Raw genomic sequence first — 27,074 nt, forward strand, 5'->3', positions numbered from 1 at the left:
TGCCATTAAAAAAAGTGCCTAATTTGACTAAAATTGGAATTTAATTTGAACAGTACTAAATGGAAGGTTTTGAATCGATGTATTATACAAAAAAAATATGTGACGATTACTAAGCACTTTAGAATCAATTCCATTTATGAAGGATTATGAATGTGTTTTGCCCAGTTTAGATTCTAATTCAGGAAATATGTATATCTTAATAAGCCCTATTGTTCATTCCAGATAATAATTTTAAAATCCTGTTTCTGACAATTACGTTATTGTCTAGTGAGTTTTTTTGAAACCTTCCTACAACAGATAAACTGCGCAAGTCCAATATACTTTTATCACAAAGTTTGGTTCTTCGATTACTAATCAGTTGGAAGTTAGTTTAGATTCTGATGGAAAACAACAAACGAAAAATTGTAAGTCTCTTTAAATTCTACGAAAACAAACAATCAAAAACCAGTCAAAGTTCTGATAAAAAATAATAATAATAACCTATCATGCAATTTTAAGTAAATAAAGGTCACATTTTTTAACTAGGCTCAAGATAGAACAGTTGTATCATAGACACAGTAATTTACAACACCGCTTTCATAATTGAATGTACAAAAATGAATGTTTTTGTAGCTTGAGAGAAAATTATTTTTTAAAAAAGAACAACAATGAATACCTGTTTTATAAGAGTAACTAACGATGGTGACTGGACCTCATCCAATAAATCGGTAACTTGGTGAAGCTGTCCATTTAATAACTCTTTGAGATGAGATCTAATATCCAATTCTCTTAATCTTTTATGATATGTAGATAGTGCTGATTCTATTAAACTTACGACAAGACATTTCCGCTGAAAAATGTTGAAAAAAAAAGGAATAAATAAAATTAATTATAAAGTACTGGTTTTAATTCGAATTAAATTACGTAGCAAAGCCCGAAAAATTTAAAAGAACATTTTTTTGAAACCTTCCTACAACTAACATACTGCGCAAGTCCAATATACTTTTATTACAAAGTTTGGTTCTTCGATTAATCTGATCGATTACTAATCAGTTGGAAGTTAGTTTAGATTCTGATGTAAAACAACAAACGAAAAATTGTAAGTCTCATTAAATACTACGAAACCAAACAATCAAAAACCAATCAAACTTCTGATTACAAAAAAAAAAATAGCCTATTATGCAATTTTAAATAAATAAAGGTCACATTTTTAAAACTAATGAATTCCATGTACATATTTCAAAATATCAACATACCTCTGATGTTCTAAATACGTATAAATTGTTTCTAATAAAGTGTAGAATTGATTCCCTAAAGGATCGTGTTAAAACATTTAAAAAAACAAAGTACCTCTTCAGGTGATAGCCTGCAAAAATTCTCCTCAGTGCCGATGTCTATACCTGTTTCTGAACCCTGTATCAAAGTGTCGATAAGGTTAGATTTACTTTGTACAAAGTAAATAGAAATTAAACATTTTAAAAGTATAAAAGAAGGAGTACTATTTTATCGTTAAAAAAAAAAAGGTTATACGATTTTACATTAAAATGTGATTTAAGGTAAATAAATGAAGCAGCTACTTACGCTCATCTGAGATACAAGCATCGCCATATTTTTGTACTCTTGAATCAGCTGTTCCTGTAAATAAGAACATAGAATAAAGCAGTACTGCTGAAGTTGTTTATATGATAAGTACGAATAAATCAAGCACGAACTCTCTACTACTATTTCTTACTAAATTCAGGTTCTTATAAATTCTCTTCCAACTTAAATAATTCAAACTTAAGATGGAAGATTTGCGCGAGGAATCGGTCAAATAAAACAACTCGTCTCTTTGCCAACTTTTCGACAAATATATTGTCCTCATCAGGGCGTGGCCATACATGCGGGTTGGTTGAGTTACAGAAACTACTACAGGCAAAGAGACGAGTTGTTTTATTTGACCGATTCCTCGCGCAAATCTTCCATCTTAAAGTTTAACAATTTACGGTCACGAATCCTATATATTCTTAAATAATTCAGTCATATTTTATTCTTACTTAATTGTGCAATTAGTAACCTTACTTTAAATTAAAATTGTAAACGTAAAAGAAAGTCTAACCTAACCTAACTTCTTCGAGAACTGCCCTAAAATTATTTTTTTCTATAAAATGATTAAGTTAAGCTACTAGAAATGTAAAAAAAAAGTCATTTTACTGGAAAGGTACAATATTGTTGAGTAAAATTGCTTTCAATTAAGGAAATTTTCTTTAAATTCCATTTTTCTATTCCAAAAATAATTTCTTAACAGTACACAAGAGGAATACTTGAACAATTGGCGTTTATTTGGGCCTCAAAAGAGTATTCAGGATTAAAAACAGAGATGCGATTGGCATCTGCATTTCGGTTAAATGATCCAGAAATAATAGAATACCTGGAAGACTCGAATTAATTAAGTGCGAATGAGCAATGAAAGAAAATGCTCTAAGAAGAAGCGATACTACCATTACATGGGACCTCGCGGTCTCTGTCCAAGTGTTTTGCTGAATCGATAGAACTGGTTGAAGATGCCGGGACGTGGAGTACAGCTGCAGCGCCTTGTATAGGCCAAGATAGTTATAAGATTTACATTAAGGAGGTACGTATCTTAGAATCTGATACAACAAAGAGAATGGTTCAAGTGTTGGGGAACCTAACAGCATTAACAGAAACTAGCTAAAAGTTAAACAAATGAGAAGGTAATATAATCACAGCTGATGAATCTTGAACCATACTGGTGACCTGCCTGACTATCCTGTGGTGACTTGCTGGCTTCATTGTGGCTTCCATGTCTCACCAAGCTTTCGATGGATTTCACCTTGACACCCTCATTGTCCCAGTGCGTCACAACTCCTCCTCTCTCGTCTTCTTCCTCTTCTGATTCATTCTCCTCCTCCAACTCTTCCGACATCTCCGGTATAGAATCATCATTAACTCCCATATCATTATCTTGTGCACTCTCCGTACATGACCTATTTGATGATCTCATATCTTTCCTGAAAAAATTAGTTATTGTATTACACATAATTTTGGACTCTTCATCTTCGACTGATTCACTCATAATGGATTGAAATGTCATCATTTCAAAAGTGGATAAATAATTAACAAAACTTTTTTGAATAATAGCGAAATTTATTTAGGGTTTCATAAGGGAGTTATTTTTTGAGGGGGAAACTCAGGGTTAGAGAAAGAATCATCAGCTTCTTGATTAATGATAATAATAGTAGGCGCTAATAAGGAAGGAATAGCTCAGAGCATAGCGTACTGAATTCCCCACACTGAGATCCTGGGTTCAAACCCAGCTGCTAGCCCTTAGTTTTATCTCTTCCTAGGTGTTTCTAACTGCACAATATCCGGTGATGGATTTATATAAATTATATAGATAGGCATTTATACAGATTACTTATCAGTAAAAGTACAGGAAAAAGAATCCCCAGATATCTACAGATATCCTTACCTGGACACAGACAATGGTGATTCAATTAAATGTCCATCTTTAGAGAAAGTATAGGATTGTGGTCCAATAATGATCCGCTTGCTGGATGGTTCAGGACTCTTATCACCTTGACTTTGATACCATCGACGATTGTCTGGGCTAAGAACACTCACTTCCTTTACAGTTCTGTTCAAATTGCCAAAATTAAAAATAATACAAAAAAAAATCAACCAAATTATTACATTAAATTTGATATTATCTCAAGAACTGCAATGTGCTAGTAATAATATGTAATGAGATATTAAAAATTAAAGTTTAGAGGTTTTCAAATAGGTTCAAAATTTCCAAAATTCATATCTCTTTCTTTTTAACCGATTCCAATGATTTCTTTGCCGAATAATAGAGAATAGTATTCTCTATAAATACATAAATGGCACTTTTCTAGCACAAATACTTACAGAGATATTGAAGGTTAAAGGTTAGAGGTTTTCAAATAGGTTCAAATTTCCAAAATTCATATCTCTTTCTTTTTAACCGATTCTAATGATTTCTTTACCGAATGATAGAGAATAGTATTCTCTATAAACGACATAAATGGCACTTTTCTAGTACAAATGTTTACAGAGATATTGAAGGTTAAAGTTTAGAGGTTATCAAAGAGGTTCAAATTTCATACTTTCATATCTCTCTTTCTTTTTAACCGATTTCAATGATTTCTTTACCGAATGATAATAGTATTCTCTATAAACGACATAAATGGCACTTTTCTAGTACAAATACTTACAGAGATATTGAAGGTTAAAGTTTAGAGGTTATCAAAGAGGTTCAAATTTCATACTTTCATATCTCTCTTTCTTTTTAACCGATTTCAATGATTTCTTTACCGAATTATAGAGAATAGTATTCTCTATAAACGACATACATGGCACTTTTCTAGTACAAATACTTACGGAGATATTAAAGGTTAAAGTTTAGAGGTTTTCAAATAGGTTCAAATTTGTAACCTTCATATCTCTCTTTTTAACTGATTTCAATGATTTCTTTATCGAATTATAGAGAATAGTATTCTCTATAATCGACATAAATGGCACTTTTCTAGTACAAATACTTACAGAGATATTAAAGGTTAAATTTTAGAGGTTTTCGAATAGGTTCAAATTTTAAACCTTCATAGCTCTCTTTCTTTTTAACCGATTTCAATGATTTTTTTACCGAATTATAGAGAACAGTATTCTCTATAAATACATAAATGGCACTTTTGTAGTAAAAATACCTACAGAGATATTGAAGGTTAAAGTTTAGAGGTTTTCAAATAGGTTCAAATTTCAAACCTACATATCTCTCTTTCTTTTTAACCGACTTCAATGATTTCTTTGCCGAATGATAGAGAGTAGTATTCTCTATACACGACATACATGGCACTTTTCTAGTACAAATACTTACTGAGATATTGAAGGTTCAAATTTTTAACCTTCATATCTTTCTTTCTTTTTAACCGATTTCAAAGATTTCTTTACCGAATGATAGAGAATAGTACTCTCTATAAACGATATAAATGGCACTTTTCTAGTAAAAATACTTACAGAGATATTGAAGGTTAAAGTATAGAGGTTTTCAAATAGGTTCAAATTTCAAACCTTCATATCTCTCTTTCTTTTTAACCGATTCCAATAATTTCTTTGCCGAATGATAGCGAATAGTATTCTCTATAAACGACATACATGGCACTTTTCTAGTACAAATACTTACGGAGATATTAAAGGTTAAAGTTTAGAGGTTTTCAAATAGGTTCAAATTTGTAACCTTCATATCTCTCTTTTTAACTGAGTTCAATGATTTCTTTATCGAATTATAGAGAACAGTATTCTCTATAAATACATAAATAGCATTTTTGTAGTAAAAATACCTACAGAGATATTGAAGGTTTAAGTTTAAAGGTTTTCAAATAGGTTCAAATTTCAAACCTACATATCTCTCTTTCTTTTTAACCGATTTCAATGATTTCTTTGCCGAATGAAAGAGAATAGTATTCTCTATAAACGACATAAATGGCACTTTTCTAGTACAAATACTTACCGAGATATTGAAGGTTAAATTTTAGAGGTTTTCAAATAGGTTCAAATTTCAAACCTACATATCTCTCTTTCTTTTTAACCGATTTCAATGATTTCTTTGCCGAATGATAGAGAATAGTATTCTCTATAAACGACATAAATGGCACTTTTCTAGTACAAATACTTACCGAGATATTGAAGGTTAAAGTTTAGAGGTTTTCAAATAGGTTCAAATTTCAAACCTACATATCTCTCTTTCTTTTTAACCGATTTCAATGATTTTTTTGCCGAATGATAGAGAATAGTATTCTCTATAAACGACATAAATGGCACTTTTCTAGTACAAATACTTACCGAGATATTGAAGGTTAAAGTTTAGAGGTTTTCAAATAGGTTCAAATTTCAAACCTTCATATCTCTCTTTCTTTTTAACCGATTTCAATGATTTTTTTGCCGAATGATAGAGAATAGTATTCTCTATAAACGACATAAATGGCACTTTTCTAGTACAAATACTTACAGAGATATTAAAGGTTAAATTTTAGAGGTTTTCGAATAGGTTCAAATTTTAAACCTTCATATCTCTCTTTCTTTTTAACCGATTTCAATGATTTTTTTACCGAATTATAGAGAACAGTATTCTCTATAAATACATAAATGGCACTTTTGTAGTAAAAATACCTACAGAGATATTGAAGGTTAAAGTTTAGAGGTTTTCAAATAGGTTCAAATTTCAAACCTACATATCTCTCTTTATTTTTAACCGACTTCAATGATTTCTTTGCCGAATGATAGAGAGTAGTATTCTCTATACACGACATACATGGCACTTTTCTAGTACAAATACTTACTGAGATATTAAAGGTTCAAATTTTTAACCTTCATATCTTTCTTTCTTTTTAACCGATTTCAAAGATTTCTTTACCGAATGATAGAGAATAGTACTCTCTATAAACGATATAAATGGCACTTTTCTAGTAAAAATACTTACAGAGATATTGAAGGTTAAAGTATAGAGGTTTTCAAATAGGTTCAAATTTCAAACCTTCATATCTCTCTTTCTTTTTAACCGATTCCAATAATTTCTTTGCCGAATGATAGCGAATAGTATTCTCTATAAACGACATACATGGCACTTTTCTAGTACAAATACTTACGGAGATATTAAAGGTTAAAGTTTAGAGGTTTTCAAATAGGTTCAAATTTGTAACCTTCATATCTCTCTTTTTAACTGAGTTCAATGATTTCTTTATCGAATTATAGAGAACAGTATTCTCTATAAATACATAAATAGCATTTTTGTAGTAAAAATACCTACAGAGATATTGAAGGTTTAAGTTTAAAGGTTTTCAAATAGGTTCAAATTTCAAACCTACATATCTCTCTTTCTTTTTAACCGATTTCAATGATTTCTTTGCCGAATGAAAGAGAATAGTATTCTCTATAAACGACATAAATGGCACTTTTCTAGTACAAATACTTACCGAGATATTGAAGGTTAAATTTTAGAGGTTTTCAAATAGGTTCAAATTTCAAACCTACATATCTCTCTTTCTTTTTAACCGATTTCAATGATTTCTTTGCCGAATGATAGAGAATAGTATTCTCTATAAACGACATAAATGGCACTTTTCTAGTACAAATACTTACCGAGATATTGAAGGTTAAAGTTTAGAGGTTTTCAAATAGGTTCAAATTTCAAACCTACATATCTCTCTTTCTTTTTAACCGATTTCAATGATTTTTTTGCCGAATGATAGAGAATAGTATTCTCTATAAACGACATAAATGGCACTTTTCTAGTACAAATACTTACCGAGATATTGAAGGTTAAAGTTTAGAGGTTTTCAAATAGGTTCAAATTTCAAACCTTCATATCTCTCTTTCTTTTTAACCGATTTCAATGATTTTTTTGCCGAATGATAGAGAATAGTATTCTCTATAAACGACATAAATGGCACTTTTCTAGTACAAATACTTACAGAGATATTAAAGGTTAAATTTTAGAGGTTTTCGAATAGGTTCAAATTTTAAACCTTCATATCTCTCTTTCTTTTTAACCGATTTCAATGATTTTTTTACCGAATTATAGAGAACAGTATTCTCTATAAATACATAAATGGCACTTTTGTAGTAAAAATACCTACAGAGATATTGAAGGTTAAAGTTTAGAGGTTTTCAAATAGGTTCAAATTTCAAACCTACATATCTCTCTTTATTTTTAACCGACTTCAATGATTTCTTTACCGAATGATAGAGAATAGTACTCTCTATAAACGATATAAATGGCACTTTTCTAGTAAAAATACTTACAGAGATATTGAAGGTTAAAGTTTAGAGGTTTTCAAATAGGTTCAAATTTCCAACATTCATCTCTCTTTCTTTTTAACCGATTTCAAAGATTTCTTTACCGAATAATAGAGAATAGTACTCTCTATAAACGACATAAAGGGCACTTTTCTAGTACAAATACTTACAGAGATATTGAAGGTTAAAGTATAGAGGTTTTCAAATATGTTCAAATTTCAAACCTTCATATCTCTCTTTCTTTTTAACCGATTCCAATAATTTCTTTGCCGAATGATAGAGAATAGTATTCTCTATAAACGACATACATGGCACTTTTCTAGTACAAATACTTACGTAGATATTAAAGGTTAAAGTTTAGAGGTTTTCAAATAGGTTCAAATTTGTAACCTTCATATCTCTCTTTTTAACTGATTTCAATGATTTCTTTATCGAATTATAGAGAATAGTATTCTCTATAATCGACATAAATGGCACTTTTCTAGTACAAATACTTACAGAGATATTGAAGGTTAAATTTTAGAGGTTTTCGAATAGGTTCAAATTTTAAACCTTCATATCTCTCTTTCTTTTTAACCGATTTCAATGATTTTTTTACCGAATTATAGAGAACAGTATTCTCTATAAATACATAAATGGCACTTTTGTAGTAAAAATACCTACAGAGATATTGAAGGTTAAAGTTTAGAGGTTTTCAAATTGGTTCAAATTTCAAACCTACATATCTCTCTTTCTTTTTAACCGACTTCAATGATTTCTTTGCCGAATGATAGAGAATAGTATTCTCTATAAACGACATAAATGGCACTTTTCTAGTACAAATACTTACTGAGATACTGAAGGTTAAAATTTAGAGGTTTTCAAATAGGTTCAAATTTTTAACCTTCATATCTTTCTTTCTTTTTAACCGATTTCAATGATTTCATTATCGAATTATAGAGAATAGTATTCTCTATAAACGACATAAATGGCACTTTTCTAATACAAATACTTACAGAGATATTAAAGGTTAAATTTTAGAGGTTTTCGAATAGGTTCAAATTTTAAACCTTCATATCTCTCTTTCTTTTTAACCGATTTCAATGATTTTTTTACCAAATTATAGAGAACAGTATTCTCTATAAATACATAAATAGCATTTTTGTAGTAAAAATACCTACAGAGATATTGAAGGTTTAAGTTTAAAGGTTTTCAAATAGGTTCAAATTTCAAACCTACATATCTCTCTTTCTTTTTAACCGATTTCAATGATTTCTTTGCCGAATGATAGAGAATAGTATTCTCTATAAACGACATAAATGGCACTTTTCTAGTACAAATACTTACCGAGATATTGAAGGTTAAATTTTAGAGGTTTTAAATAGGTTCAAATTTCAAACCTACATATCTCTCTTTCTTTTTAACCGATTTCAATGATTTCTTTGCCGAATGATAGAGAGTAGTATTCTCTATAAACGACATAAATGGCACTTTTCTAGTACAAATACTTACCGAGATATTGAAGGTTAAAGTTTAGAGGTTTTCAAATAGGTTCAAATTTCAAACCTACATATCTCTCTTTCTTTTTAACCGATTTCAATGATTTTTTTGCCGAATGATAGAGAATAGGATTCTCTATAAACGACATAAATGGCACTTTTCTAGTACAAATACTTACCGAGATATTGAAGGTTAAAGTTTAGAGGTTTTTAAATAGGTTCAAATTTCAAACCTACATATCTCTCTTTCTTTTTAACCGATTTCAATGATTTTTTTGCCGAATGATAGAGAATAGTATTCTCTATAAACGACATAAATGGCACTTTTCTAGTACAAATACTTACAGAGATATTAAAGGTTAAATTTTAGAGGTTTTCGAATAGGTTCAAATTTTAAACCTTCATATCTCTCTTTCTTTTTAACCGATTTCAATGATTTTTTTACCGAATTATAGAGAACAGTATTCTCTATAAATACATAAATGGCACTTTTGTAGTAAAAATACCTACAGAGATATTGAAGGTTAAAGTTTAGAGGTTTTCAAATAGGTTCAAATTTCAAACCTACATATCTCTCTTTATTTTTAACAGACTTCAATGATTTCTTTGCCGAATGATAGAGAGTAGTATTCTCTATACACGACATACATGGCACTTTTCTAGTACAAATACTTACTGAGATATTAAAGGTTCAAATTTTTAACCTTCATATCTTTCTTTCTTTTTAACCGATTTCAATGTTTTCTTTATCGAATTATAGAGAATAGCGTTCTCTATAAACGACATAAATGGCACTTTTCTAATACAAATACTTACAGAGATATTAAAGGTTAAAGTTTAGAGGTTTTCAAATAGGTTCAAATTTCAAACCTACATATCTCTCTTTCTTTTTAACCGATTTCAAAGATTTCTTTACCGAATGATAGAGAATAGTACTCTCTATAAACGATATAAATGGCACTTTTCTAGTAAAAATACTTACAGAGATATTGAAGGTTAAAGTTTAGAGGTTTTCAAATAGGTTCAAATTTCCAACATTCATCTCTCTTTCTTTTTAACCGATTTCAAAGATTTCTTTACCGAATAATAGAGAATAGTACTCTCTATAAACGACATAAAGGGCACTTTTCTAGTACAAATACTTACAGAGATATTGAAGGTTAAAGTATAGAGGTTTTCAAATATGTTCAAATTTCAAACCTTCATATCTCTCTTTCTTTTTAACCGATTCCAATAATTTCTTTGCCGAATGATAGAGAATAGTATTCTCTATAAACGACATACATGGCACTTTTCTAGTACAAATACTTACGGAGATATTAAAGGTTAAAGTTTAGAGGTTTTCAAATAGGTTCAAATTTGTAACCTTCATATCTCTCTTTTTAACTGATTTCAATGATTTCTTTATCGAATTATAGAGAATAGTATTCTCTATAATCGACATAAATGGCACTTTTCTAGTACAAATACTTACAGAGATATTGAAGGTTAAATTTTAGAGGTTTTCGAATAGGTTCAAATTTTAAACCTTCATATCTCTCTTTCTTTTTAACCGATTTCAATGATTTTTTTACCGAATTATAGAGAACAGTATTCTCTATAAATACATAAATGGCACTTTTGTAGTAAAAATACCTACAGAGATATTGAAGGTTAAAGTTTAGAGGTTTTCAAATTGGTTCAAATTTCAAACCTACATATCTCTCTTTCTTTTTAACCGACTTCAATGATTTCTTTGCCGAATGATAGAGAATAGTATTCTCTATAAACGACATAAATGGCACTTTTCTAGTACAAATACTTACTGAGATATTGAAGGTTAAAATTTAGAGGTTTTCAAATAGGTTCAAATTTTTAACCTTCATATCTTTCTTTCTTTTTAACCGATTTCAATGATTTCATTATCGAATTATAGAGAATAGTATTCTCTATAAACGACATAAATGGCACTTTTCTAATACAAATACTTACAGAGATATTAAAGGTTAAATTTTAGAGGTTTTCGAATAGGTTCAAATTTTAAACCTTCATATCTCTCTTTCTTTTTAACCGATTTCAATGATTTTTTTACCAAATTATAGAGAACAGTATTCTCTATAAATACATAAATAGCATTTTTGTAGTAAAAATACCTACAGAGATATTGAAGGTTTAAGTTTAAAGGTTTTCAAATAGGTTCAAATTTCAAACCTACATATCTCTCTTTCTTTTTAACCGATTTCAATGATTTCTTTGCCGAATGATAGAGAATAGTATTCTCTATAAACGACATAAATGGCACTTTTCTAGTACAAATACTTACCGAGATATTGAAGGTTAAATTTTAGAGGTTTTCAAATAGGTTCAAATTTCAAACCTACATATCTCTCTTTCTTTTTAACCGATTTCAATGATTTCTTTGCCGAATGATAGAGAGTAGTATTCTCTATAAACGACATAAATGGCACTTTTCTAGTACAAATACTTACCGAGATATTGAAGGTTAAAGTTTAGAGGTTTTCAAATAGGTTCAAATTTCAAACCTACATATCTCTCTTTCTTTTTAACCGATTTCAATGATTTCTTAGCCGAATGATAGAGAATAGTATTCTCTATAAACGACATAAATGGCACTTTTCTAGTACAAATACTTACCGAGATATTGAAGGTTAAAGTTTAGAGGTTTTCAAATAGGTTCAAATTTCAAACCTTCATATCTCTCTTTCTTTTTAACCGATTTCAATGATTTTTTTGCCGAATGATAGAGAATAGGATTCTCTATAAACGACATAAATGGCACTTTTCTAGTACAAATACTTACCGAGATATTGAAGGTTAAAATTTAGAGGTTTTCAAATAGGTTCAAATTTTTAACCTTCATATCTTTCTTTCTTTTTAACCGATTTCAATGATTTCTTTATCGAATTATAGAGAATAGTATTCTCTATAAACGACATAAATGGCACTTTTCTAGTACAAATACTTACCGAGATATTGAAGGTTAAAGTTTAGAGGTTTTCAAATAGGTTCAAATTTCAAACCTACATATCTCTCTTTATTTTTAACCGACTTCAATGATTTCTTTGCCGAATGATAGAGAGTAGTATTCTCTATACACGACATACATGGCACTTTTCTAGTACAAATACTTACTGAGATATTAAAGGTTCAAATTTTTAACCTTCATATCTTTCTTTCTTTTTAACCGATTTCAATGTTTTCTTTATCGAATTATAGAGAATAGCGTTCTCTATAAACGACATAAATGGCACTTTTCTAATACAAATACTTACAGAGATATTAAAGGTTAAAGTTTAGAGGTTTTCAAATAGGTTCAAATTTCAAACCTACATATCTCTCTTTCTTTTTAACCGATTTCAAAGATTTCTTTACCGAATGATAGAGAATAGTACTCTCTATAAACGATATAAATGGCACTTTTCTAGTAAAAATACTTACAGAGATATTGAAGGTTAAAGTTTAGAGGTTTTCAAATAGGTTCAAATTTCCAACATTCATCTCTCTTTCTTTTTAACCGATTTCAAAGATTTCTTTACCGAATAATAGAGAATAGTACTCTCTATAAACGACATAAAGGGCACTTTTCTAGTACAAATACTTACAGAGATATTGAAGGTTAAAGTATAGAGGTTTTCAAATATGTTCAAATTTCAAACCTTCATATCTCTCTTTCTTTTTAACCGATTCCAATAATTTCTTTGCCGAATGATAGAGAATAGTATTCTCTATAAACGACATACATGGCACTTTTCTAGTACAAATACTTACGGAGATATTAAAGGTTAAAGTTTAGAGGTTTTCAAATAGGTTCAAATTTGTAACCTTCATATCTCTCTTTTTAACTGATTTCAATGATTTCTTTATCGAATTATAGAGAATAGTATTCTCTATAATCGACATAAATGGCACTTTTCTAGTACAAATACTTACAGAGATATTGAAGGTTAAATTTTAGAGGTTTTCGAATAGGTTCAAATTTTAAACCTTCATATCTCTCTTTCTTTTTAACCGATTTCAATGATTTTTTTACCGAATTATAGAGAACAGTATTCTCTATAAATACATAAATGGCACTTTTGTAGTAAAAATACCTACAGAGATATTGAAGGTTAAAGTTTAGAGGTTTTCAAATTGGTTCAAATTTCAAACCTACATATCTCTCTTTCTTTTTAACCGACTTCAATGATTTCTTTGCCGAATGATAGAGAATAGTATTCTCTATAAACGACATAAATGGCACTTTTCTAGTACAAATACTTACTGAGATATTGAAGGTTAAAATTTAGAGGTTTTCAAATAGGTTCAAATTTTTAACCTTCATATCTTTCTTTCTTTTTAACCGATTTCAATGATTTCATTATCGAATTATAGAGAATAGTATTCTCTATAAACGACATAAATGGCACTTTTCTAATACAAATACTTACAGAGATATTAAAGGTTAAATTTTAGAGGTTTTCGAATAGGTTCAAATTTTAAACCTTCATATCTCTCTTTCTTTTTAACCGATTTCAATGATTTTTTTACCAAATTATAGAGAACAGTATTCTCTATAAATACATAAATAGCATTTTTGTAGTAAAAATACCTACAGAGATATTGAAGGTTTAAGTTTAAAGGTTTTCAAATAGGTTCAAATTTCAAACCTACATATCTCTCTTTCTTTTTAACCGATTTCAATGATTTCTTTGCCGAATGATAGAGAATAGTATTCTCTATAAACGACATAAATGGCACTTTTCTAGTACAAATACTTACCGAGATATTGAAGGTTAAATTTTAGAGGTTTTCAAATAGGTTCAAATTTCAAACCTACATATCTCTCTTTCTTTTTAACCGATTTCAATGATTTCTTTGCCGAATGATAGAGAGTAGTATTCTCTATAAACGACATAAATGGCACTTTTCTAGTACAAATACTTACCGAGATATTGAAGGTTAAAGTTTAGAGGTTTTCAAATAGGTTCAAATTTCAAACCTACATATCTCTCTTTCTTTTTAACCGATTTCAATGATTTCTTTGCCGAATGATAGAGAATAGTATTCTCTATAAACGACATAAATGGCACTTTTCTAGTACAAATACTTACCGAGATATTGAAGGTTAAATTTTAGAGGTTTTCAAATAGGTTCAAATTTCAAACCTACATATCTCTCTTTCTTTTTAACCGATTTCAATGATTTTTTTGCCGAATGATAGAGAATAGGATTCTCTATAAACGACATAAATGGCACTTTTCTAGTACAAATACTTACCGAGATATTGAAGGTTAAAGTTTAGAGGTTTTCAAATAGGTTCAAATTTCAAACCTTCATATCTCTCTTTCTTTTTAACCGATTTCAATGATTTTTTTGCCGAATGATAGAGAATAGGATTCTCTATAAACGACATAAATGGCACTTTTCTAGTACAAATACTTACCGAGATATTGAAGGTTAAAATTTAGAGGTTTTCAAATAGGTTCAAATTTTTAACCTTCATATCTTTCTTTCTTTTTAACCGATTTCAATGATTTCTTTATCGAATTATAGAGAATAGTATTCTCTATAAACGACATAAATGGCACTTTTCTAATACAAATACTTACAGAGATATTGAAGGTTAATGTTTAGAGGTTTTCGAATAGGTTCAAATTTTAAATCTTCATATCTCTCTTTCTTTTTAACCGATTTCAATGATTTTTTTACCGAATTATAGAGAACAGTATTCTCTATAAATACATAAATGGCACTTTTCTAATACAAATACTTACAGAGATATTGAAGGTTAATGTTTAGAGGTTTTCAAATAGGTTCAAATTTCAAACCTTCATATCTCTCTTTTTAACTGATTTCAATGATTTCTTTATCGAATTATAGAGAATAGTATTCTCTATAATCGACATAAATGGCACTTTTCTAGTACAAATACTTACAGAGATATTGAAGGTTAAATTTTAGAGGTTTTCGAATAGGTTCAAATTTTAAACCTTCATATCTCTCTTTCTTTTTAACCGATTTCAATGATTTTTTTACCGAATTATAGAGAACAGTATTCTCTATAAATACATAAATGGCACTTTTGTAGTAAAAATACCTACAGAGATATTGAAGGTTAAAGTTTAGAGGTTTTCAAATTGGTTCAAATTTCAAACCTACATATCTCTCTTTCTTTTTAACCGACTTCAATGATTTCTTTGCCGAATGATAGAGAATAGTATTCTCTATAAACGACATAAATGGCACTTTTCTAGTACAAATACTTACTGAGATATTGAAGGTTAAAATTTAGAGGTTTTCAAATAGGTTCAAATTTTTAACCTTCATATCTTTCTTTCTTTTTAACCGATTTCAATGATTTCATTATCGAATTATAGAGAATAGTATTCTCTATAAACGACATAAATGGCACTTTTCTAATACAAATACTTACAGAGATATTAAAGGTTAAATTTTAGAGGTTTTCGAATAGGTTCAAATTTTAAACCTTCATATCTCTCTTTCTTTTTAACCGATTTCAATGATTTTTTTACCAAATTATAGAGAACAGTATTCTCTATAAATACATAAATAGCATTTTTGTAGTAAAAATACCTACAGAGATATTGAAGGTTTAAGTTTAAAGGTTTTCAAATAGGTTCAAATTTCAAACCTACATATCTCTCTTTCTTTTTAACCGATTTCAATGATTTCTTTGCCGAATGATAGAGAATAGTATTCTCTATAAACGACATAAATGGCACTTTTCTAGTACAAATACTTACCGAGATATTGAAGGTTAAATTTTAGAGGTTTTCAAATAGGTTCAAATTTCAAACCTACATATCTCTCTTTCTTTTTAACCGATTTCAATGATTTCTTTGCCGAATGATAGAGAGTAGTATTCTCTATAAACGACATAAATGGCACTTTTCTAGTACAAATACTTACCGAGATATTGAAGGTTAAAGTTTAGAGGTTTTCAAATAGGTTCAAATTTCAAACCTACATATCTCTCTTTCTTTTTAACCGATTTCAATGATTTCTTAGCCGAATGATAGAGAATAGTATTCTCTATAAACGACATAAATGGCACTTTTCTAGTACAAATACTTACCGAGATATTGAAGGTTAAAGTTTAGAGGTTTTCAAATAGGTTCAAATTTCAAACCTTCATATCTCTCTTTCTTTTTAACCGATTTCAATGATTTTTTTGCCGAATGATAGAGAATAGGATTCTCTATAAACGACATAAATGGCACTTTTCTAGTACAAATACTTACCGAGATATTGAAGGTTAAAATTTAGAGGTTTTCAAATAGGTTCAAATTTTTAACCTTCATATCTTTCTTTCTTTTTAACCGATTTCAATGATTTCTTTATCGAATTATAGAGAATAGTATTCTCTATAAACGACATAAATGGCACTTTTCTAGTACAAATACTTACCGAGATATTGAAGGTTAAAGTTTAGAGGTTTTCAAATAGGTTCAAATTTCAAACCTACATATCTCTCTTTATTTTTAACCGACTTCAATGATTTCTTTGCCGAATGATAGAGAGTAGTATTCTCTATACACGACATACATGGCACTTTTCTAGTACAAATACTTACTGAGATATTAAAGGTTCAAATTTTTAACCTTCATATCTTTCTTTCTTTTTAACCGATTTCAATGTTTTCTTTATCGAATTATAGAGAATAGCGTTCTCTATAAACGACATAAATGGCACTTTTCTAATACAAATACTTACAGAGATATTAAAGGTTAAAGTTTAGAGGTTTTCAAATAGGTTCAAATTTCAAACCTACATATCTCTCTTTCTTTTTAACCGATTTCAAAGATTTCTTTACCGAATGATAGAGAATAGTACTCTCTATAAACGATATAAATGGCACTTTTCTAGTAAAAATACTTACAGAGATATTGAAGGTTAAAGTTTAGAGGTTTTCAAATAGGTTCAAATTTCCAACATTCATCTCTCTTTCTTTTTAACCGATTTCAAAGATTTCTTTACCGAATAATAGAGAATAGTACTCTCTATAAACGACATAAAGGGCACTTTTCTAGTACAAATACTTACAGAGATATTGAAGGTTAAAGTATAGAGGTTTTCAAATATGTTCAAATTTCAAACCTTCATATCTCTCTTTCTTTTTAACCGATTCCAATAATTTCTTTGCCGAATGATAGAGAATAGTATTCTCTATAAACGACATACATGGCACTTTTCTAGTACAAATACTTACGGAGATATTAAAGGTTAAAGTTTAGAGGTTTTCAAATAGGTTCAAATTTGTAACCTTCATATCTCTCTTTTTAACTGATTTCAATGATTTCTTTATCGAATTATAGAGAATAGTATTCTCTATAATCGACATAAATGGCACTTTTCTAGTACAAATACTTACAGAGATATTGAAGGTTAAATTTTAGAGGTTTTCGAATAGGTTCAAATTTTAAACCTTCATATCTCTCTTTCTTTTTAACCGATTTCAATGATTTTTTTACCGAATTATAGAGAACAGTATTCTCTATAAATACATAAATGGCACTTTTGTAGTAAAAATACCTACAGAGATATTGAAGGTTAAAGTTTAGAGGTTTTCAAATTGGTTCAAATTTCAAACCTACATATCTCTCTTTCTTTTTAACCGACTTCAATGATTTCTTTGCCGAATGATAGAGAATAGTATTCTCTATAAACGACATAAATGGCACTTTTCTAGTACAAATACTTACTGAGATATTGAAGGTTAAAATTTAGAGGTTTTCAAATAGGTTCAAATTTTTAACCTTCATATCTTTCTTTCTTTTTAACCGATTTCAATGATTTCATTATCGAATTATAGAGAATAGTATTCTCTATAAACGACATAAATGGCACTTTTCTAATACAAATACTTACAGAGATATTAAAGGTTAAATTTTAGAGGTTTTCGAATAGGTTCAAATTTTAAACCTTCATATCTCTCTTTCTTTTTAACCGATTTCAATGATTTTTTTACCAAATTATAGAGAACAGTATTCTCTATAAATACATAAATAGCATTTTTGTAGTAAAAATACCTACAGAGATATTGAAGGTTTAAGTTTAAAGGTTTTCAAATAGGTTCAAATTTCAAACCTACATATCTCTCTTTCTTTTTAACCGATTTCAATGATTTCTTTGCCGAATGATAGAGAATAGTATTCTCTATAAACGACATAAATGGCACTTTTCTAGTACAAATACTTACCGAGATATTGAAGGTTAAATTTTAGAGGTTTTCAAATAGGTTCAAATTTCAAACCTACATATCTCTCTTTCTTTTTAACCGATTTCAATGATTTCTTTGCCGAATGATAGAGAGTAGTATTCTCTATAAACGACATAAATGGCACTTTTCTAGTACAAATACTTACCGAGATATTGAAGGTTAAAGTTTAGAGGTTTTCAAATAGGTTCAAATTTCAAACCTACATATCTCTCTTTCTTTTTAACCGATTTCAATGATTTCTTTGCCGAATGATAGAGAATAGTATTCTCTATAAACGACATAAATGGCACTTTTCTAGTACAAATACTTACCGAGATATTGAAGGTTAAATTTTAGAGGTTTTCAAATAGGTTCAAATTTCAAACCTACATATCTCTCTTTCTTTTTAACCGATTTCAATGATTTTTTTGCCGAATGATAGAGAATAGGATTCTCTATAAACGACATAAATGGCACTTTTCTAGTACAAATACTTACCGAGATATTGAAGGTTAAAGTTTAGAGGTTTTCAAATAGGTTCAAATTTCAAACCTTCATATCTCTCTTTCTTTTTAACCGATTTCAATGATTTTTTTGCCGAATGATAGAGAATAGGATTCTCTATAAACGACATAAATGGCACTTTTCTAGTACAAATACTTACCGAGATATTGAAGGTTAAAATTTAGAGGTTTTCAAATAGGTTCAAATTTTTAACCTTCATATCTTTCTTTCTTTTTAACCGATTTCAATGATTTCTTTATCGAATTATAGAGAATAGTATTCTCTATAAACGACATAAATGGCACTTTTCTAATACAAATACTTACAGAGATATTGAAGGTTAATGTTTAGAGGTTTTCGAATAGGTTCAAATTTTAAATCTTCATATCTCTCTTTCTTTTTAACCGATTTCAATGATTTTTTTACCGAATTATAGAGAACAGTATTCTCTATAAATACATAAATGGCACTTTTCTAATACAAATACTTACAGAGATATTGAAGGTTAATGTTTAGAGGTTTTCAAATAGGTTCAAATTTCAAACCTTCATATCTCTCTTTCTTTTTAACCGATTTCAATGATTTCTTTGCCGAATGATAGAGAGTAGTATTCTCTATAAACGACATAAATGGCACTTTTCTAGTACAAATACTTACCGAGATATTGAAGGTTAAAGTTTAGAGGTTTTCAAATAGGTTCAAATTTCAAACCTTCATATCTCTCTTTCTTTTTAACCGATTTCAATGATTTTTTTGCCGAATGATAGAGAATAGGATTCTCTATAAACGACATAAATGGCACTTTTCTAGTACAAATACTTACCGAGATATTGAAGGTTAAAATTTAGAGGTTTTCAAATAGGTTCAAATTTTTAACCTTCATATCTTTCTTTCTTTTTAACCGATTTCAATGATTTCTTTATCGAATTATAGAGAATAGTATTCTCTATAAACGACATAAATGGCACTTTTCTAATACAAATACTTACAGAGATATTGAAGGTTAATGTTTAGAGGTTTTCGAATAGGTTCAAATTTTAAATCTTCATATCTCTCTTTCTTTTTAACCGACTTCAATGATTTTTTTACCGAATTATAGAGAACAGTATTCTCTATAAATACATAAATGGCACTTTTCTAATACAAATACTTACAGAGATATTGAAGGTTAATGTTTAGAGGTTTTCAAATAGGTTCAAATTTCAAACCTTCATATCTCTCTTTCTTTTTAACCGATTTCAATGATTTCTTTGCCGAATGATAGAGAGTAGTATTCTCTATAAACGACATAAATGGCACTTTTCTAGTACAAATACTTACCGAGATATTGAAGGTTAAAGTTTAGAGGTTTTCAAATAGGTTCAAATTTCAAACCTTCATATCTCTCTTTCTTTTTAACCGATTTCAATGATTTTTTTGCCGAATGATAGAGAGTAGGATTCTCTATAAACGACATAAATGGCACTTTTCTAGTACAAATACTTACCGAGATATTGAAGGTTAAAATTTAGAGGTTTTCAAATAGGTTCAAATTTTTAACCTTCATATCTTTCTTTCTTTTTAACCGATTTCAATGATTTCTTTATCGAATTATAGAGAATAGTATTCTCTATAAACGACATAAATGGCACTTTTCTAATACAAATACTTACAGAGATATTGAAGGTTAATGTTTAGAGGTTTTCGAATAGGTTCAAATTTTAAATCTTCATATCTCTCTTTCTTTTTAACCGATTTCAATGATTTTTTTACCGAATTATAGAGAACAGTATTCTCTATAAATACATAAATGGCACTTTTGTAGTAAAAATACTTACAGAGATATTGAAGGTTAAAGTTTAGAGGTTTTCAAATAGGTTCAAATTTTAAACCTTTATATCTCTCTTTCTTTTTAACCGATTTCAATGATTTCTTTGTCGAATGATAGAGAATGGTAATCTCTATAAACCACATAAATGGCACTTTTCTAGTACAAATACTTGCAGAGATAGAGAACAGTTTACTCTATAACTGGTGTAAATGGGATTGTTCTGCGCATTATGGCTATGAAGATATAGAAGAGTAATTTTTGGTGGTTTTTGAATTCGCTAAATTTCATACTTTTATATTTGTCATCTCGGTATTGTTCCAATTTTTATGAATTCTTTACAGAATTGTAAAGTGAAGAATTGTTAAGGAAGAAGCACCAAAATATTGGGATTAAAACCCCTTACCTTACGAAAACCATTCTGTTTTTCCGGTAGATTGTTATTAATTATCAGTTTTGTCAGGGAGAAAACCTACTTTATATTACCTATATACAACATTATGGGAAGAACACCTACATTAAGAACGTAGTTGAAGAAAACTATATTACTTAATATTAACCCAGATTAGTTTTTATCTATTATTACAAACGTTTGACTACTACATAAAGTAACATTCACTTTAATCGCAGAATTAACTTAAACCGACGATTTTTATTTGAAAAATAAATAAAATTATTGTAGTACGGTGGTGTAAGCATTTGTTAAACTATTTTTGAAATATTTAGCCTCTCAATTAGTTTGATTTATTTTATAACGTTTTTCTTTTTTAACCTGTGATTAATAGTTTAATTATTATAGATTAATAGAAATTATAGTGAATCTAAAGTTAGATTCTGTGATATATAATAAATTCTAAAAAATATTAATGAAAAGTTAATACAGTAAAATAAACGTTTGGTACTTGCTGATTTTTGTACCTTTTATTGTTTAATCAAACTCTTATACTTAACTTTTTAAACTGTAAGTTCTTGTTAAGAAGATTAATGTTACAAATTTGGCCTTGCTTTACTTTGCCTTACTTTACTAGAAGACTTTGAACGTAGTCTGAATGGTCTAACTTTCTTTTTAAGAATACTTTTTCGTACTCCGAGAATTTCGAAACGGATATTTCCGATGCTAACTTAAATTTGAAAATCTACATATCACAATTCTTTTTTCTTATTTAATAAGAGAAAATAATAAAATCAAAATTATTATTAAAAGAATAATATAAATAAACTTACTTAATTTTATTAATGATATTATTTGCAATTTTTGCGAACTTAGGACTAGAACCTAGGGGACGGGCCTCTTCTGTACATCTGCCCACCTCCGCTTCGCGTAATCGTTCCATGATCTTGCCAACTATCACCGAAGGCATGGCGTGTGACGGGCCTGTGGGATGTACAATATAATAATATATTTTTATTTCAACTTTTGAAAAGAAAAATAATTACAAATTTCCATAATGGAAAATGAGAATCTACATGTTTTATGGAAAAATTTCTACAAATATTTTATTGAATTTATAATATTTACTACATAATAACTAAGGATCGATTTTTATGATGCACTAATATAAGCATGTATACTATTAAATAATGTTTGGTCAAAAATAGTTCTGTTCCATTAGACCAATTTGTTAAGTTGTCAAACTGTTGTGATTATTTGGTATATGTTTAAAAAATAATTTAAAACCTTCCTCCTACAGACAAAAGCAACCTTCTGCGTATGATAGGTTAGTTTAACGGTATGTTCTCAAACAGATCAAACGTCAGTTTTTAAAATTGGTTTGAGTTCTGATGGAATAGTTAACAAAAAAAATAACTGGTAATCAATTTTAATTCTGTTTATAATTTCATTTCAGCATGTAACTTTCTAAAGGGTTCCTTGGCAAAAATGGGGGCTTTGGATTTGTGGCAAAACAATCATTATTTAGAAGTAAGTAAAAATAAAAATAATTTAATAAATGCATACAAAATTCTATCTAATCAGTGTGGTTATTAATAATATTTACATTAAATATAATAGTTATATCCGGTTCGTCAGTAGTTTTAACCGTGAACCTTAATTTAAATATCCCCTTTGGATTTTTAAAGACCATATGTCAGGTACGGTTAAAGAACAAGAAATTCCCAAGAATAATAATAAATAATATAAAATATGATTTTAAACCGGTAAATAATTGTGCCCTGTATGGTTTGGATAACGCGATGGACTCTATTGTACATCTTTTGTTGGATTGTGAATTATTTATTACTTACAGATTGAAATATTTAACGTCAATTTCGACAAATTAGACATTCAACTAGACTGTATTAGTTTAAATAAAATGAGTCCTATTTCTATTTATTTGAAAATATGTTAAACTTTGAAAACGAAAATTGTGTCGTGGTTGGTAAATGGACATTAAATTTTGTCTCACACATATTAATAATAATTAATAAATAAAAATAAGTAAGTAAATTAGTAGAAATGCTGTTATTTATCTGTTTTTTATTATAAAGGGACTTTGTATGCATATTTACATTTAAACTAAGTCTGTAACTTTCTCTAAATTACGTTGCTCAATCTTGTTTTATTCTTCACTCAAGCGAATTTAAACTGATGAATATGTGAAATAGCAGAACTGTTGCTATAAAAAAAAAATTGTGTAATTTTTGAAGCAAATAAATAATTTGAATTTGAATTTCTGCATGCCCCCTTACAAGTCACAAGCTATTCTGAGGTTCTGATGGAACAAACCTATTATAGACTGTTAATATGGATCGAATAAATTCTTGAGAAGCCTAAAAACAGTCTGAAAATGGTTTATTTAATTATTTTTTTACTTACATAAGAAACGTTTCTAAAATTTATAAGTTCTTCTACAGCCTATTGTGTAAATTCAAATGTATAAACATACGTCAAGTTTAAATCCAAGAAAATGGGTATTGTTGAATTTTTATTTAATACGAGTATAGGAACGATACTGTTGGCGTTAAATATGGCTGTGGACTTCAGTCTCATATAATTAGTAATCATAACCAAATCTTCTTTGGCCATAGAGGTCTTTTCCAAACTAAACCCTTCAAATAACAGATATTGAAATATGCTCTAGTATGAATTAATTCTTCATAATGTTGAAAATAATAACTCTACAAGCTAATATGTTTTTTAGAAATTTGAAATATTTGTGGTCTAAAACAGAGAGATAACTTTCACTTGTAAAATGAGATTGCAATTAATCGATAATTTGTTTGCAATGTTTTAATGCAATCGATTACAAATAATAATGATTTGATGTGCTACTCTCAACTACATTAGTCTGAAGAACTGTTTATTTACTTTTAATTTTTTTTAAAAAAGATTAATTAAATATACATTATTTTGAAACTGTTCTTTTGCTTCTTACGAATTTAAGGTTTCAAAACTACTTAATTAAAACATCTGATATAATATAAATTCTCTATTGTTAGAGGTTTTTTTTATATACAAAGGAAACAACACCAAATATAAAACTAAGCAAATATTTTGGAAAATAAGCTGAAAAAGAACAAAAATTAAAAATTAGGAAAAAAAACTTCTAAAGTGAAAATCATAAAGTATAGTTTCATACAAAAATAGGAAGCCTAAGCAAAAAATTAATAAATAACAGAAATAAAAAAAAAAACATCAAAAATTAAAACTTCAAAAGCGTTTTTCTGGTCAGGCTTATTTACTGCAACGTTTCTATAACCTACATTTAAAATCACACAAATTCATATTTAGCTAATTTTGACGAAGACAATCGAAGAATATCGAAATTACCTAAATCGATAAACCAGATTTATATGTACGCCAGAAGGAAGAATACGAATTTCTGTTGAATCACTTAGCCTATCAAGTGAAGAATTTCCAGAGTAATCTTAAAGTAGGAATGGAAAACATAGACTGGTAATCGCAGCAATTTTTTAATTTATTTATTTTGTTTAAAGAAACTAGACACTTTGAGAGTGGATAACTTTATATCAATTTTTGATCAAGGTTTCGTATCCTTGTTCATGATGACTGGTGTTTGGTGTTTGATGTACGCTTCGGAAGGAAGATAATTCCACGTGAAGGTCGATCTAAGAAATGTGAGTCACATTATGTGACTACTTGGAAGAATTGTCCTCCGGGAAAGCAAGTCCTTGATTCTTAAAATTTTACTAATTCAATTAAGTGGCTAAGCTAAGCTTTAAAAAATCTCACAATGCTTATACTTTAAGATGAGATTAGACAGCTGATTTATATTTATTGTTGCAGAAAGTGATAAAAAATTGAAATTGGTAAAAGAAAAAAGTGTTTAAAAGGACAAATCAAATAAACTGTGGCATATTATATTTACGATATGATTGAACGTAATTTGTCCACAGTTAGTAACGTTATTTTAATAAAAAATAAATCCATGCAGGTGTTATATATAAAATAAAATAGGGAACGAAATAATTACAAAAACACACTCAGCTAGATCGCAAATACAACTTACATGGAATGAAATGATGACCAACTTGGGGCTCCTGTAGCAATTTGATTTTTATTTAAATAAAATCAATTAATCAATAGATTTGGAACATTTTTGATTTAGGAAAAAAAAACAAACAAACAATATATCATAAAATTGTTAAAATATGTAATAAAAAAAAAAATTCTTTAATAATTTATCCAATTAAAAAAAAAAACTAACCTGTAAGACCTCTGTATCCACTGAAACCAGACTGCAAAGTATGAACCAGAATTTTCTGATGTTTGAGAAAATCATCGATTGCAACACCTTTAAGTGTAGATGGTTGAAGAAATCTAGATGGGATTCTGTAGGGGAAAAAAGATGAAAGGAAATCATTAAAGATATTTTAAGATTTCAAATCTTGTTTTTTAAAAATATATTTATACATATAAATAATTGTAAAACTTATGTTTAATATCTCGATGTATCGATCATTTAGTTGCAATTAAGAGTTTCAGATATACAAAAAAAAGTAACGTAATAGCCTGATTTCAGCGCCTACTAGATTAGGTGTTGTGGTCAGAAGCGGAACTAGAAACGTAAACATTAAAAAGATATTCCAACTGGGATTTCCCTTTAACTAGTTCTGCACTATTTAAACCACTTATCAAGCCCTGTCCTTGCCCAATATATGTATAATTTTTGTGTGTATTCTACATTCGAAGAATATTTTAACAAGACTGTACATTTAAACAAATACATATCTTTTCTTCTGATGAACTGGACATTTCAACAGAGTAAGTTTGCTATCCTTGAATTAATAGACAGTCTTTTTTCACAAAGCCTTTACTTTCTAAATGTCAAATTTGGAATCGTGCAACTGGAGTTCTCTATTTTATTTAGACGCCTATCAACCATTATATTTATTTTGCAATAAACTATTCTCACTTTTTGAATCTCAAATTCATTGAAATATCATGGCGTTCGTTTATCATCAAATCTGTTTATCATTTTCTTAAACTCATACAATACGGGAACAATAAACCAACCTACAGCTGACATTATTTCGATAATTAATCCCATTTTTCTTAGTAATACTTTCAGGAATTTACCAAATTCCTTTTTGTTTACTATGCTTTTGAAAATAGCATTTAAAAGTATTGAAGCAAGGTTAAGCTTAAATAAGCTTCATCCACTTTCCCAAATTCAAAACCTACATAAGCAACAGATTTTTGGCATATATTGAGATGAATTTTACAAATTAGTTTACAGTTTCTTGTAAATCATCTACAGTCTTTTGTAATCCTCAAAGATTCGATTGTACATTTATACAGTTCACTCCTCGTTTAAAAGAAAAATCAGTAAACTGTTTCGAATCATCCAGCTAAAAATGCAGACTAGATCACTAATTTTTCATCCGCGTTTAGTCAGATTTATCTGCGTTGATTGTTTCAGATTTATCTGAAATTCATCTTCGGATTGTTTCATCAGGTTGGTGTTTTATAGAGTAATAATCGCTCGCAACTACTTGTCGCAACTATGAATGCCGTGTGTATATAGCATCAGCCTGAAACCTCGCAATGGAGTTAACTATAGTAAATATCTGAGTATTTTTATTAGTTTAGTGATCCAAAACTTCCAAAGAGAGAGCAGCTTCTACTTTTTTGCTTACGTGATAAAATAAAAAGTATTTTTAAGTAAGCATTACAAACCTGGATAATACATCCGGTTCTTCAGATCCACCAAATCCCAATTCCAAAAGCAATTCTTCTGGATCTGGTTTTCTGGCTTCCAACAATGATTCCATACTAGAACAGTGGCTGCCTGCATCGCTACCACCGCAAGCGCTATTCATATTGAAAGAAAAA

The 27,074-nt window shown here is 28.8% G+C and overlaps 1 protein-coding gene and 1 long non-coding RNA gene across 9 annotated transcripts in view; one reads left to right on the forward strand and one right to left on the reverse strand.

The window, feature by feature from the left end:
• Positions 1-27,074, reverse strand: part of olf186-M (Ki-ras-induced actin-interacting protein-IP3R-interacting domain olf186-M) — a 41,106-nt gene that overhangs the window by 6,227 nt on the left and 7,805 nt on the right. For 4 of the 8 annotated variants that reach the window (XM_074112760.1, XM_074112759.1, XM_074112758.1 and 1 more), the window contains exons 6-13: positions 26,919-27,053; positions 25,447-25,571; positions 22,004-22,154; positions 3,452-3,616; positions 2,741-2,990; positions 1,561-1,614; positions 1,330-1,392; positions 656-829 (exon numbers count right to left, since the gene is read on the reverse strand). In XM_074112760.1, the coding sequence (XP_073968861.1) occupies positions 656-829; positions 1,330-1,392; positions 1,561-1,614; positions 2,741-2,990; positions 3,452-3,616; positions 22,004-22,154; positions 25,447-25,571; positions 26,919-27,053 (1,117 nt within the window). Of the gene's footprint in view, positions 1-655; positions 830-1,235; positions 1,393-1,560; positions 1,615-2,706; positions 2,991-3,451; positions 3,617-22,003; positions 22,155-25,446; positions 25,572-26,918; positions 27,054-27,074 lie in introns of those variants that run through there. The other 4 variants (XR_012453591.1, XR_012453592.1, XR_012453590.1 and 1 more) reach the window with 4 other exon arrangements.
• LOC141446249 (uncharacterized) lies at positions 24,212-25,326 on the forward strand. Its single transcript, XR_012453603.1, has 2 exons — positions 24,212-24,674; positions 24,765-25,326. It is a non-coding gene; the product is annotated as an uncharacterized lncRNA (long non-coding RNA).

This window comes from Rhodnius prolixus, unplaced genomic scaffold, assembly GCF_049639745.1.
Source record: "Rhodnius prolixus isolate KJV_2025 unplaced genomic scaffold, Rpr scaffold_1, whole genome shotgun sequence".
Taxonomy (NCBI): domain Eukaryota; kingdom Metazoa; phylum Arthropoda; class Insecta; order Hemiptera; family Reduviidae; genus Rhodnius; species Rhodnius prolixus.